This window comes from Neophocaena asiaeorientalis, unplaced genomic scaffold, assembly GCF_003031525.2.
Source record: "Neophocaena asiaeorientalis asiaeorientalis breed wild unplaced genomic scaffold, Neophocaena_asiaeorientalis_V1.1 scaffold78, whole genome shotgun sequence".
Lineage (NCBI taxonomy): Eukaryota > Metazoa > Chordata > Mammalia > Artiodactyla > Phocoenidae > Neophocaena > Neophocaena asiaeorientalis.
In genome coordinates, this window is record NW_020175018.1 from 15895100 (window position 1) to 15908893 (window position 13794).

A 13794-nucleotide genomic window follows, 5' to 3' on the forward strand; every position below is an offset into this window, starting at 1 on the left:
CATGTACAGCTCCTCTGGATTGCTTAGAAAACATTCTTTTACAGTTGTTTTTTTGAATCAGGATCCAGACAAGGTCCACATGTCACATACTGCTGTTAAGCCTTTTAAGCACTTCATCCTCCCCATTTTCCCCACATTAAGTTAGTCGTCCTGTAGAATGTCCCATATTCCCTTGACTTTTACTTTTTGGATTTTTTTTTTTTTTTTTTTGGGCCTCTCACTGTTGTGGCCTCTCCCGTTGTGAAGCACAGCCTCCGGACGCACAGGCTCAGCGGCCATGGCTCACGGGCCCAGCCGCTCTGCGACATGTGGGATCTTCCCGGACTGGGGCAGGAACCCATGTCCCCTGCATCGGCTGGCGGACTCTCAACCACTGCGCCACCAGGGAAGCCCTTGACCTTTTTTTTAAACCTCAAAGTTTTTAATCACTAATAAATCTCCATTCATACCACTGCCATTGCAACAAACATTTCTAGAACCACTTTTTGAAATTTAGTTTGATAAACTGTTCTGAATAGTCCTAGCAGTTAACATACTTCTTAAAGCAGCAGTTCTCAAACATTTCGGTCTCAGAACCTTTCTACACTCTTGAAAATTACTGAGGACCTCAAGCAACTTTTGTTTCTGTAGAATACATCTGTCAATATTTACCATATTAGAAATAAAACAGAAATGTTTAAAACACAAGACTACAGGAGCCAACAGGTGCCCACAGGATGATGTCATCCCTCACGACGTAGCCTCTGGAAAACTCCACCATGAACTTGTGAACGAACAAAAGTGACAAAGGAAAGCGATGTCTGAGTATCACCATAAAAACAGTTTTGACTCTGTGGACCTCCTGAATGGGTCTCTGTAATCTCTTGTTGCCAAACCATAATTTGAGAACTGCTGTTGTAAAGAATGGGTCTGATTTTTGGAAATAAATGTCCTTCGGAACCAGGTTTGGTAAACCAACTTTTTATGTGTCAAAAGTGAAGCGGCACTATAAAAACTGACTTTTATTATAAATTTTATAAGATGGCATTTTTCCCAAAAAAAGCACTTAACAAAGAATTCTGATAATATCCTGTGCTGTGACAAAAAATGGGTAGAGGCTATGTTAAAACATGGGCACAGCTTCGTAAAGTCATTGCTGCAGCATCACAGAATTTTAGCACTGGATGGTCTCAAGAAATTTCTGAAGGACAACTGAAGTTAGTTCTGTCTTTGTATGTTTGGGAAAAACCTGTTTTAGTACTTCAGAATTGTTAGTGGGGTGTAAATTAGTGCAACTGTTTAGGAAAACATTTGGCATTTTCATGGGAAGGTGAATATTTGCATGCCCTAAACCAGGGTTTGGCACTTTAATTTGGGGCTGGACAATCCTTTGAAGTGAGGACTGTCCTGCTCATTGCAGGATGTTTCGCAGCATCTCTGGTCTCTACCCACTAGATGCCAGCGATACCCCTCCCCCCACGTTGTGACAATTTAAAATGTTTCTAGACATCACCAAATGTCCCTTGGGAGGCAAAAGAATCACCCCTAGTCGAGAACCACTTCCCTAAACTAAGCATTCTTCTCCTGGGAGTCGCTCTAAGAAAAACCTTAGCCCATGGGTCCCAAGGAACACGAACAAGAATGTTCAAAGCAGGGCTTCCCTGGTGGCGCAGTGGTTGAGAGTCCGCCTGCCAATGCAGGGGACACAGTTTCTGCATGACCTTTTATTTTTTTTCGTAGGTTCCATATATATGTGTTAGCCCCGGTCCAGGAAGATCCCACATGCCGCGGAGCGGCTGGGCCCGTGAGCCGTGGCTGCTGAGCCTGCATGTCTGGAACCTGTGTTCTGCAACGGGAGAGGCCACAATAGTGAGAGGCCCGCGTACCGCAAAAAAAAACCAAAACAAAACAAAAAAGAATGTTCAAAGCAGATTGTTCATGATACAAAAATAAAAAAACATAAACAAATCAATGACCACTGATAGAAAAATGGATAACTAAATTAGGCTATATTCATATAATGGAATATTTCATATCAGCAAAATGAATAAGCTATTGTAGCTAAACCAACAATTTGAGTAAAATTTAGTTAAAAAATAAAAAAAAGAATGTTGAGTGAAAAAATTAAGTCCCTGAAGACAACATGTGATACCTTTGAAAAATCATTAAGATAAATAGGCACAATTAAAGAACACACTATACATATGTATTTAGGAATACATATATTTGTGTTAAGCCCTCCCTCAGAAAAGGAAAGAGAATGACCCATAAAGGGAGGGATAACAGTTCCTACAGGACCGGGGCCGGGGACACTCACAGGGTATAGGGTTGCAGATAATGTTCTAGCTCTCAGGCTGGGGGGTAGAGGTTCACAAATGTTCACTCTATTATTAAACAAATAAATACGAAAGGGCCATGTCTGGATCAATGATGACATCGTGATCATCAAGCAAGGATTATGATCGATTTAACCTGAAGTTAAAATTTAAAAAATCAAATGCCCAGCCCTACCCACAGTCTGTGAGGCCCAGAGCCCGGTCCCTGCCTGTTCTGTTTCAGAAGTCTCACCTCCTCCCTCTCTGCCCTCGCTCCCTGCACTCCAGCCAGCCTAGCCTCCTGGGTGTGATCTGCGCACAAACTGTCCTGGGCCCAGGTCTTTGATGCTGCACTGCCTCTCGTGGGCCCGGCTCCAGGCTCGTCTCACTTCCCGCAGGTCTCTGCTCACAGAGGGGTTCCCTGAGCCCCAGCTCCCCGCACCATGCCCTCCTCTCTCCAGCCCCTGTCCGGCTCTGCCCCCACGCCCTCCCCGTCATATTATGCAACACCTGGCTGGTCTCCCGTCCATGAGCGCAACGCAGGCTCCATGAGTACACGGACTGTGGTCAATGCTGAACAGCGTCCAGCACTACGCCTTCCTCTCCTGGTACTCAGTGTTTACTGAATAAATATATGAATGCTTTAGCAACCTAGCTCACAAAAGGGCCTGATGCTTGATCTGAGACGTATCAAAAAGGCCCACCTTCACTGGAACTCCAAGGGCACAATGGTTTAACATTATGCTTTTTGAAACGTGCTCCGTAGATGACTCGAGACTCGGGTGGGAAATGTGGCATTGGGGCTCTACCCCAGACCTGCTGAATCAGAATTTCTGGGCTGCCTGCCAGGAATATGCATTTTCCACAAACTACACTGGTGATTCTTGGGCCTACTAAAGTTTGAGAACTACTGAACCCAGCAGAGAAATCCAGGCCCAAAACAGTTAAGCACTTTAGCTGTTCAATAGTCTTCCTACCTCAGAGAGCTTGGGATGGAGTGAAATGAGACAGTGTGTCTAAACGGTTTAAAACAGATGAGTCATTCAAAAACAAGGCATGAATATGTTAAAGAAACTGAGGGTTGGTAAAAAGTATATTAAAGAGATTGATAAATGAGATTTATCTGTTGTAAACCATATAACAATAAAGATTAATCTATAACGTATTAAGGTACGTTTCAAATATGGTTGAAGCTTCATCTTTGTCTTCTTCTCTTACATTTTCATACCTAGTGGATCAGTAAAAAATTGTGGATTAATATTTTAAATGCCGAAAGAAGCCAGCTGCTTGTTCTAGTCTGACTCAGTTAAGCTCTTACAATATTTTGACTGTTTGAAGAAAATTAATAATGGGATGTAAGGCGGTAGATTAACTGAAACTAAATATCAACACAGCTAGATTTATTTTTGGATGACTGGGCTCATCTCTTCAAAGAATGGGAGCAGGATTTACTTTATCGTGAGTTATAAACTTACACAACCCCAAAACAGCCCCGGACCAGAGCGGAGAGAGCCAGTCGGAGTGTAGTTAAGGATTACGTAAGAGGCTGAAAGTTCAGATTTCATATTAGCCAGGACTTGGCCTGTCCAGGCTCCAGTCGATGACCCAAGGCTCACAAAGGTGCCAGGAGAAGTTAAGGTGATAACCGCCCTGAGAGTTCTGGAAGCAGGCTAGTTTCCTCTCCCCTGAGTAGTAGGTCCCCATTGCAGCCACGGGGAGAAACCGGGACATCCAGAAAAGAAAGATGCTTTTCTGCGTCATTCGTGCATTCACTCAGCGAACACTGACTCAGCCCCGATCTGTCCTCCCTTCCCTCCTCCTGAGCCTGCGCTCCCTGCGTGTCCACAAGCAGGAAGCGGATACAATGCCTGGGCCTCCAGGTCAAGCACAGAGCCCAGGCCGGAGGTGACTGCTCCTACGTCTGATGGGCTCTGAAGCCCGACGTCTCCAGGCCAACAAGGAAAGGCAGGCTTAGCTTTTAGAGGAGCAAAATTGACCCCAAATCGCCTTAGAAGGTGCCAATTCGATAATATAGTCCTCATTGTTTCCTTTGCCCCTCTACATTGTGAAGAAGCTACTGGTGACAGGCTGAGGCTCCCAGGTACAGATCTTCGTACATCTAAGGCACCCTGCTGCTTCTTGGCAGGGATTGCTTGGTGAGGGAGGAAACCAAAATGGGATCACCAAACCTGCCCTTTGTTCACAGAATGCTCTGGAGTTCAATGACTTTATGCCATTTTTCCATGTGTGTGCACAAAAAATCCCAAACCCCCTCTGTGCTCACACACCAAAACCAGAAGAGATCTACAGTGACAACAGAATCAGTGCAACGTGCCGACTGTGGACGCCAGGCCATGTTAACCAGAGCTGTTTCTGGACTCCTCTGTACACCAGTGTGGACACCAGGCCACTACATTTCACAATTCAAGTGACTCTTGGAAAAAGCTGTCCGGGGCTTCCCTGGTGGCACAGTAGTTAAGAATCCGCCTGCCAATGCAGGGGACAGGGGTTCGAGCCCTGGTCTGGGAAGATCCCACATGCCGCGGAGCAACTAAGCCCATGCGCCATGACCACTGAGCCTGCGCTCTAGAACCCACGAGCCACAACTACTGAGCCCCCGTGCCACAACTACTGAAGCCCGTGTGCTTAGAGCCTGTGCTCCACAAGAGAAGCCATCACAATGAGAAGCCCACGCACCACAACGAAGAGTAGCCCCTGCTCGCCACAACTAGAGAAAGCCCGCGTGCAGCAGTGAAGATCCAACACAGCCAAAAATAAAATAAATAAGTTTATTTTTTTAAAAAAAGAAAGGAAAAGCTGTCTGCCCCACTGCTCCCAACACTGCCCTTCCTCCACTGCCTCCGTGGCGTGGGCGAAAGCTTAAAAATATATCCTGGTATATGTGCAAGAAGGACCATGCCACCATTATTTAAAAAGCAAAACCGGAAACAACCCAAACACACAATGACAGGAGAAAGAATAAAGTGTGTACCGTCCCGGAATGAACTATTACATAACCATGAAGATGATCAAATTATCAGATACAACTACCAACATGGCTACATCTTAGAAACAATCACACAATACGACACTGTTCTTATAAAGTTCAAAATTCAACAAAACTCAACGATACATTACTTAGGGATCCATGTCCATGTGGTAAATTCATACTTAAAAAACGAAGAGAAGGGGAGGATTATCAGGGTGGTGGTGATCTTGGGGGAGAGGCAAGGGCTGGGGAGAAGCACACACTGCTCATCTTCAGCTTCTGAGACGGGGTCGTAAGCTCATATGTTTATCACCACACTTTTAAAGTGACATACACATTACATATATTCCTTTGTATACATCCAATTACACAATTAAAAAAGAACAAGAAAAAATTACCCGCCTGGGGTCTGATCACCCGAATCTTACTCGCCAGCGCTACGAAGTACAATCAGAGACGGGAGGAAGAAGCACCTGGAGGCCTGGAAGCCGCGTCCTGGCTGCACGAGCCTGGAGAAGCCACGACCTCCACCACCTCAGCTTCCTCACTTGTGAAATGATACCCATCGGCGCTACCTACCTTGAGGGCCTCTACGAGGAGGAAAGGAGATGAGCGCTAGGTAAAGCACAAGGCTCCGCGTGGTTCAGGGGGCAGGGGACATGTGCTCTGTCATACGGACTGCTTGCTCGGCCCTGCCTCTCTTCCCCTGAGGAATAACCTCCTCCACTCCACATTCTTTCCGGGGGCTGCCAAGGCAGGACCCACCCCCCCCAGGGGGAGGGACAACTTCAGGTTAGGCCAGTGGGAGTGTTTCCCCTCGGATATATGAGCACAGGCGCAGGATGAAAGGACGAAAGGCAGGTGAGGTCAAATCACTTGGGCCACGGAGTCCAAAAGGGACCTTGTCGGGCTTCCCTGGTGGCGCAGTGGTTGAGAGTCCGCCTGCCGATGCAGGGGACGTGGGTTCGTGCCCCGGTCTGGGAAGATCCCACATGCCGCGGAGTGGCTGGGCCCGTGAGCCATGGCCGCTGAGCCTGCATGTCCGGAGCCTGTGCTCCGCAACGGGAGAGGCCCCAATAGTGAGAGGCCCGCGTACCGCAAAAAAACAAAAAACAAAAAACAAAAAGGGACCTTGTCCTGCTCCTGTCCCTCCTGGCAGGGCAGCTCTATCTTCATGTCTGTGAGCATCCAGCATCATTAAAAAGCAAAACAAAGACAAAAGCCAACCCTTTTCTTGCTTCAGTTCATCAGAGCAGGTTTCTGTTGCCCACACTCACGGAAGCCTGGCTGACTCAGGAGGAAATGCTGCCTTATTACCAAGCACGGGTGCACTTCAGGCTTCGGCCAAGCAGGCAGAGGGAGGTGTCAGCAGAGACTGCCCACGCGCGTCCTGCTTCAGCAGCCTAGCTGGTACCCCCATCAGTCTCACTTGCCTCCCAAAGCTTTCAGAGTGCACCACCTCCCAGATTCACACAATTCATTTCAGAAGGACCTCCAGAACACAAGTTTCACTCTTGCCTGAACCTCGTGCAGTGGCGCCCCACTGCCTACGGCACGGGTCTCACACTGTCTCCACCGGACACAGGGCACAGGTGACTAGCGAGGGGACAAGGGGAGGTGGCAGCTGCCGGTCCCGCTCTCCGCCCAGGTGGAAATTCCCTTCGACCTCAGAGAAGATGTGTGTGGTGACAGCAAGTGGCCTAGGGATCTACAGTCTAATAAAACACCATCTTTAAAAGTAAAAGCCAAATAAAGCCATGACGTTCAAAGTACGATTATCCACCTGGCAATTTAATTCCGAATCAGATCACCCCCTGCTCTTCCTATAAACAGACACCACCTTGTGTGAATTCCCATGTCACCTAAGGGAGATGACAGCTTGCTGGCCAGATGCACAGTGATCTGAATTAGCCACTCGTGGCAGTGGAAACGGTGTGTATAAAAGCGAATTCTGTCCTTGATCGAGCCCCTAAACTCTCATCATCAGTCTATGAAAACAGAAGCTCAGTGAGAAAGCAGATGAGGCTGACAGGTCGCTGTGAAATAAAAGCCCACTTTCTCAGGTGGAAGTAACTCTAATATCTTAGACCTGTTTGCCTAGAAGCCTGTTCTCCCTGCTCATTCCTGTCAATGCCAAATACCTATACCTTCATCAGGAAATGGAGGCTCAATGACCCAGAAATAATTTGAGCAAACCTATCTCACTGTGGACACTTTCACTTTTATCTTCATTAACTCTTTAGTCCCTGTCAAGTATCCTGGAAGTGGGATTTATGTTTCAGCTGCTGGGTCTAGAGGATCTTAACATTTAGACAATTTGTACGTTTAACCGGGGCAGAAAATATTGCATGTTTTTCTAGACGTATACAAATTGTTTTCTTTTTCTAGCAAAAGAACACTGTATTATCTCATTCGCTGTATTTTTTAACTGAAAGAATTTTAAAGAAAAGTGCATGTTACCCAGATGAACGTCACTAATTTTGCCTCACATGGGAAATCCCGCCCAATTAACAATCCCACGTCTTTTCCTTTCTTAAGAGAAAAACACACATGCACACACAATAAGCCTGCTCTCTTCAGGTGAGTGGACTGAGTGAACAGTCACTCGTCCTGGGTGACTACCTATTTATAAGAGTTTACAATGGTGAAACGCTGAAGTCCGGGGACTTCACACCAGGCCCCAGAGCAGCAATGCTAGTGAGACGTAAAAAAACACTCAGTCCTGGAGCTTGCCTTCCGGATGTCCAGCAAAAACCATCACTCTTAACCAGTTAATTCTCCTTTTCTGTAAAACATGGAGGCTCCTCAAAATCTGTGCTCGAGGAAGGGCTCTCCAAGCATGTGTATTAGTACCCAGAGCGCCAGAAAAGCACCTCATCACTGCAGTCTCTGTGCCTTTCTAATTGCTGCTATAATTTAGCATTTCTATTCTACCGTATTTCCCAAACACACCTGTCTTTGGTGAATTTATGTGAATACAAACACCAGTGATGAGGTCAGGAGGCCAACTTGCTCAGAGCAAACCCACATCAGAAACAACAAAATCAGACTTCCCTGGTGGCCCAGTGGTTAAGAATCCACCTTCCAATGCGAGGGATGTGGGTTTGAGCCCTGGTCGGGGAACTAAGATCCCACATGCCGCAGGGTAACTAAGCCTGCATGCCGTAACTACTGAGCCCGCGCACCACAACTAGAGAGGAGCCTGCGTGCCGCAGCTAAGACCCGACACAGCCAAAAACAAACAAATGAATAAATAAATATTGAGAAAAAAGAAAAAAGAAACAACAAAATCGGAAACCATCAGCGATAAGCACTCAGACACTTTCTTCAAATACGCAATGGATTTTATAAATGATTTCCCATAGCAGGATCCAACAGGTGAGCATTCCTATCGTCTTTGGTACACTGTAAGACAGGTTCACCAAAACACCATGAACTGACTCACAGGGGACAGGGTCTCACACTGTATTTCCTGTCTGGGTAACTCTTAGATGGGCTCTGCGATTTCATTCAAAAGCATGTAGGACGTACTACAGAATGCCGGTGAAGAGAAATAACGCTGTTCACCATCAAACTGGGATTTAATTTCCATTCTAGAGCTCCAACCACACAGAAACAGGTTAACCTGGAGGCCAATGTCCTTGCACGTGTCCCTACAAACAGGTCAGGCAGAACTTACGAGAAGCATGGCGGACGTCCCATTGGGTCTGGATAAGTGGATGGACATTTCAGGGAACATCCTGTCGATGCGGCTAATCACGTCGTCAACATACCTGAGAGGGAGAAAGACACACAGGTGTAAGAGCCGGAGCCCTAGTCACAGAAATACAAACCTACGGTACGCTTTCCTTCTCGATTTAATTTTTCATTAGTGAAATACGTTTTTAAGAAGGCAGATGGGATTTATAAGCCTTTTAAGGAAAAATACTACTCCCCAGTTCTCCCTCTTGCTTTTTAGTGATTCAGTGACCATCCATTTTTTTAGTGATTTCTGTTGGTATTTACCTCTGTATTTCCACATGATGTGTTTTTAATGCCAGTTCTTGGTTTTTTCATTTTAAGGTGTGACCTCGTGGCTTTCTTCTATAGACCAGAATTTAGTTCTGCCACCTTCCTGGCCACTGGGCTCCAATTACAGGGCCCCTTCCCTCTGTCCTCCTGGCCTAGGGATGGAAGCAGCTTCCTGTTTTGCTCATCTCCGTTTGCCTTCCTGTTTCCTCTTTGGCTTCTCATCTCAATCAACTCAATAATCAAGTCTCTGGATTAAATTCCTTCTGTTTTAAATACCTGAAGTCATTCCTGTTTTTCTGGTTTGAGTCTCACTAATTCAAATGATCCCACCATTTTTGCTTAAATCAGTATTTATTGTTTACATTCTAAAATATCTGCTATATATTTTTTTTTAATAGCTGAGCTGCACAGTGGCTCGTGAGTATATTTATTTACTTGTACAGTTTTTTTGTTTCACTGGATTTTCACTTGATTCTTTTTCTGTGTACCTATGACAATTTTTTCCCTTAAACTCTCTACCTGACTCTAAAACTTCTCTGACTACAGTCAAACATGTGAGACATATCAGTTTCCATTTTTTTCTTGGAAACATCCCTCTGAAAGGCAGTCTTCTGTTCTTCTGGTCCAAATGGAAGCTGTACCTATTACGATTCAACGATCATTGAGATAACTGACATTAAGCACTTAGCATGGCATAAACTTAGGGCTTAAAATTTATAAATACTCTTACTGGTATATCATGGGCATCGTGGGCATAGCCTGCAAAACTGTCCTCTCTTAGCAGGAAGAATCCCTCCCACCCCCAATACCCCAGCGGAAGCTCACTGAGAAAACACCAACCCACAGCATCAACAGAGCTGGGTCTGGCTCAGATCCTCTGAGACTAAAATCACAGCAGCATTTGTGCTCACCGTCCAATCACACGGACACAAAGGGGATGTAGAATACAGTAGCTGAGATGCAAAACTATCCGTTAAGGATTTTTACATTGGATTTCGTACCTGTTGGATACGACAAATTAAATTACATGTCCATTAGATCAGGGACATATAAAAGCTATGTTCTCTTGGGGGAAGAGGGAGATTCGCTCTCCACTCACAACATGAACAGATTTTAGTTTGAAGCCTGGGGCTCATGAGAGACAGCAGACAACACAATGCCAATTGTTAAAAGGTGAACATCAACATATGAGCTACGGAAGTCAGTAATCTTGCAGATTAACCTATCAGGTTTTCCCTAGCGAACGTTATATGCAGTTTTAAACTTCAAGTTGAAAAAGGAAGGGGGAAAACTCTAGAAGGCCCAGTGGTGAGTAACAATGATAGGAAGACCAGAGCAGAGACAAGTGAGAAGAGGTGGAGGTGCGCTGAAGGCTACTTGCTCCTGCAGAAAAGAGGCTATGCCTGTGGGGAGACTCGGGTATTCTTCAAGTGTGCAAATGGCTTTTAAAACTCAGTACCAAAGAGCCATCTTCCATCTCAAGAAAGGACCACAAGGTGAGGATGTGGCATTAAAAAGTGAACTAGCTTAGAAAGAGAAGAGGTATAAGAGGTACTGCTTAAAGGCAAGGCTCCATTCTGTTGATTTTGAAAATGGCTTAGAAAACAATCTTTCCTGGATGGCTAAGAGCCAGACTGACTAAGACATCACGCGGCATCTCCCGCGGTCCCTTCTAGATTTACAGCTTCACGATACACAACCGTGGCCTTAAGCTTAAACGCTACAAAAGAGGTGAAAAGATGAGGAAAGGAGGAAATTAACTCATTTTTCACAACTGCCTACTGTTTCTTGAGATGGTGGAAGACAGGTGGCAACATTCACGTCAAAAGTTCACACCAGGTCACTGGAGACATTTCTGCATTTACAGACTGCTTTGCTAACAACTCTATGTGTGCGATGTAAACCCAGTTACTTCAGACTCAGCAGGAAGCAGAAATCCACTCTCCTGTGTGGATGGAGGTCATTGCTAAGTATATGCTAACGGGGAGGGGGACAGTCAATGTCTTCTGAACGGATCCTCAATCAATAGCCATTACAGCTCTGGACAAGTAGAACGCAAATGAATATGCAGAACTTGAGCACAAAGTTAACGTCGTAATTTGCTCTCCCTTGTACCTTTCACCTTGAAGCTTCCAAAGTACTTTCTAGAAAACCTGTCTCTCTAGTAGGCTGGGAATTTAGGGGCATAGGTAGGTTAGGTGACGATTCCAGAAACCAAGTTCAGTGTGTAGATTTCCAGGACTCTATGCCAACTACTCGATTTGCTTGCTTTTAGCAGGGTCCAGCGTTCTAGAAGGGCAGAGGCAACAAATGTTCCTTGACATTTCTGGAATCCTCTGTATACGAGCTCTTTACTTGTAAAGGGAGGCAGTGGCAGGAGAAAAGAGCCCCAGAAGAAATATGTGACGCGGACATGGGAAAGTAGAGAGGTCGGGGGCGGTATTTTTTGTTCCCTCCCCAGCCAGTGATCTCAGATAAAGCTCAGCAAAGCTCAATCCAAAGATTTTATTAAGCAAAAATGCGCTTCAAGGAGACTGTTCTTCATTCCCACACCTAACATAAAGGAGATGCAAATTTCCTTTTTACAGGTGACATTATGTATTTGCCAAAAAAGAGAAAGAAAGTCAGCTGCATCTTTCGCTGAGGAAAACAATGTCGGAATCCTAGAAGCAAAAAATCAAAACACTTCACTTTCAAATAGACCCAACCTTCAAAACGCAAATGCACCACTAGTGACTTGACAGAAATAAGGAAAGCTTGGAACGGCAAATTAAAAAGCTGGAGCCGAGATGACATTTTCTTTCTGCAGAGGGTGGGGGTTGGCATGGGAGGGGATCCTGGCTTCCCCTGTGTGCCCCGCCAGCCCCGCCCGCGCGTGCAGAGCTCAGAGCGCGGGCCCGGGACAGGTAGGAACAGCGCGCTCCCCTCCCACACGCCACCATATGCTGCACTCCGCTCTGCGGCAGGATCGAATTACTTTAATTTTTACCTTTGGAATATAGGCAAACAAGCACTAACGCGGCAGTGGTGACTAGTTGACACTTGAGCAGACGCGGTGCAGAACGACATTCATTTAGTGCCAAATTGAGCAGTGAGTCACAATTGCACATATCTGTCAACCTGTTAACAGGGTAATAACTTGGAAAGATTGCTGTTCCTATTTACATTACAGAGGCCTTTCGAAAACGGAGAGCTGCTTGGTTCTCCTCCTTGAGGCACTCAGCTGATCAGCTGGCTGGCTGGTCCAAGAACCAGGTTTTTAGAAACACAAACTCCTAGAAATCACAGGTTCAGATCAAGCTGTGATTCATACTTTCAATATTTTCAGGTAGAAAATGAACTTTTAAGCAATTAGAGAATTCCATCTCCCTGTCCTGCTCCTCAGTTACAGTCAGACTCTCAATGGGTTCTGATCCAATTTCCGCAGTGCATCTGACGGCTCCTTCTCAGGCTTTCCAAAGGCTTCCTTAGTACCAAGCTTCAGTCTTAACTATTCCAACATCTCTGCTGCGTCAGAAACAATCATGCCTTTCTCAGAATCCCAACATTCGTCTCTGAAGCCCTATAAACCTTGTTCTCTTCTGATTTTCTTCAAGTAGCTTGGCCTGATGTCCTTAATCAGAGAATTAAAGAACACGGGATCTCAGAGGTCCTCTTACTCAATGTCCCCGTCAATCTAGGGACTTAACAGCATCTCCAAGAGATGGTCTGCTTAAATAAACAACCCTGTAGCACACCTTATAAGACAGCCCCATGCACTGCTGGACCACCAGGCTGCTTCCAACCCACGGACCAGTATCTCCCTCCACCCAATTACTTCCTTCAGCCTTGTGAAATCACACACAAATACTTCCTCTGAAACCTAAAGGCTTTCTGCAAACATGTAAAAGACTATTGGCTTTCCGATTTATCAGTGTTTTTAAATCTTTCTTGGGTCACAGATCCCTTTCAGAATGCACTAAAAACTAAAATATATGTCTGCACAAAATTCTGCATGTAATTTTCTGCAGTTTATAGGTCCCTTAAAGTCCAGTCATGGACCCCAAGTTCAGAATAACTGCTCTAGACCTGTTCTAGAATGAAGGTATCTGGTTTTCTTCTTTAGTCCTTTCTGGATGGAAAACTGTAGTTTTCAAGAAAGCTATCTTCATTTTAGAAATATATATATATATATATATGTATATATATTGCAGCCTAGAAGTGAACATAACTGAAGTGGTAGCACAGGGGGTACAATGGATCTCATAGTTCTGATCATCTTAAAATCATGCTTCCATGTTGGAGTCCAAGGTTAGTGTTTGTTTTTAAACTACTGTCTCTCACTGCTAATCTTTCCAGCAAAGTCAAGGACCTACTTCCGTGACCTTAGAGGTCACCTGATAGTAAGTAACCCTTTCTGCCTTCTACAGCCACATCACCTGTGCTTTACAGAAGCTCCTTGCTTGTAAAAAGAGAGAACTCCCCGCTTTCTGCGTCACTGCTTAAGGCACAGCTCGGTCT

At 45.4% G+C, this 13794-nt stretch overlaps 1 protein-coding gene across 3 annotated transcripts in view; it reads right to left on the reverse strand.

Annotated features, from left to right (window-relative positions):
- MED27 (mediator complex subunit 27) overlaps positions 1-13794 on the reverse strand; it is a 200030-nt gene that overhangs the window by 59045 nt on the left and 127191 nt on the right. For 2 of the 3 annotated variants that reach the window (XM_024762566.1, XM_024762568.1), the window contains exon 4: positions 8963-9056. In XM_024762566.1, the coding sequence (XP_024618334.1) occupies positions 8963-9056 (94 nt within the window). Of the gene's footprint in view, positions 1-3338; positions 3523-8962; positions 9057-13794 lie in introns of those variants that run through there. The other variant, XM_024762567.1, reaches the window with a different exon arrangement.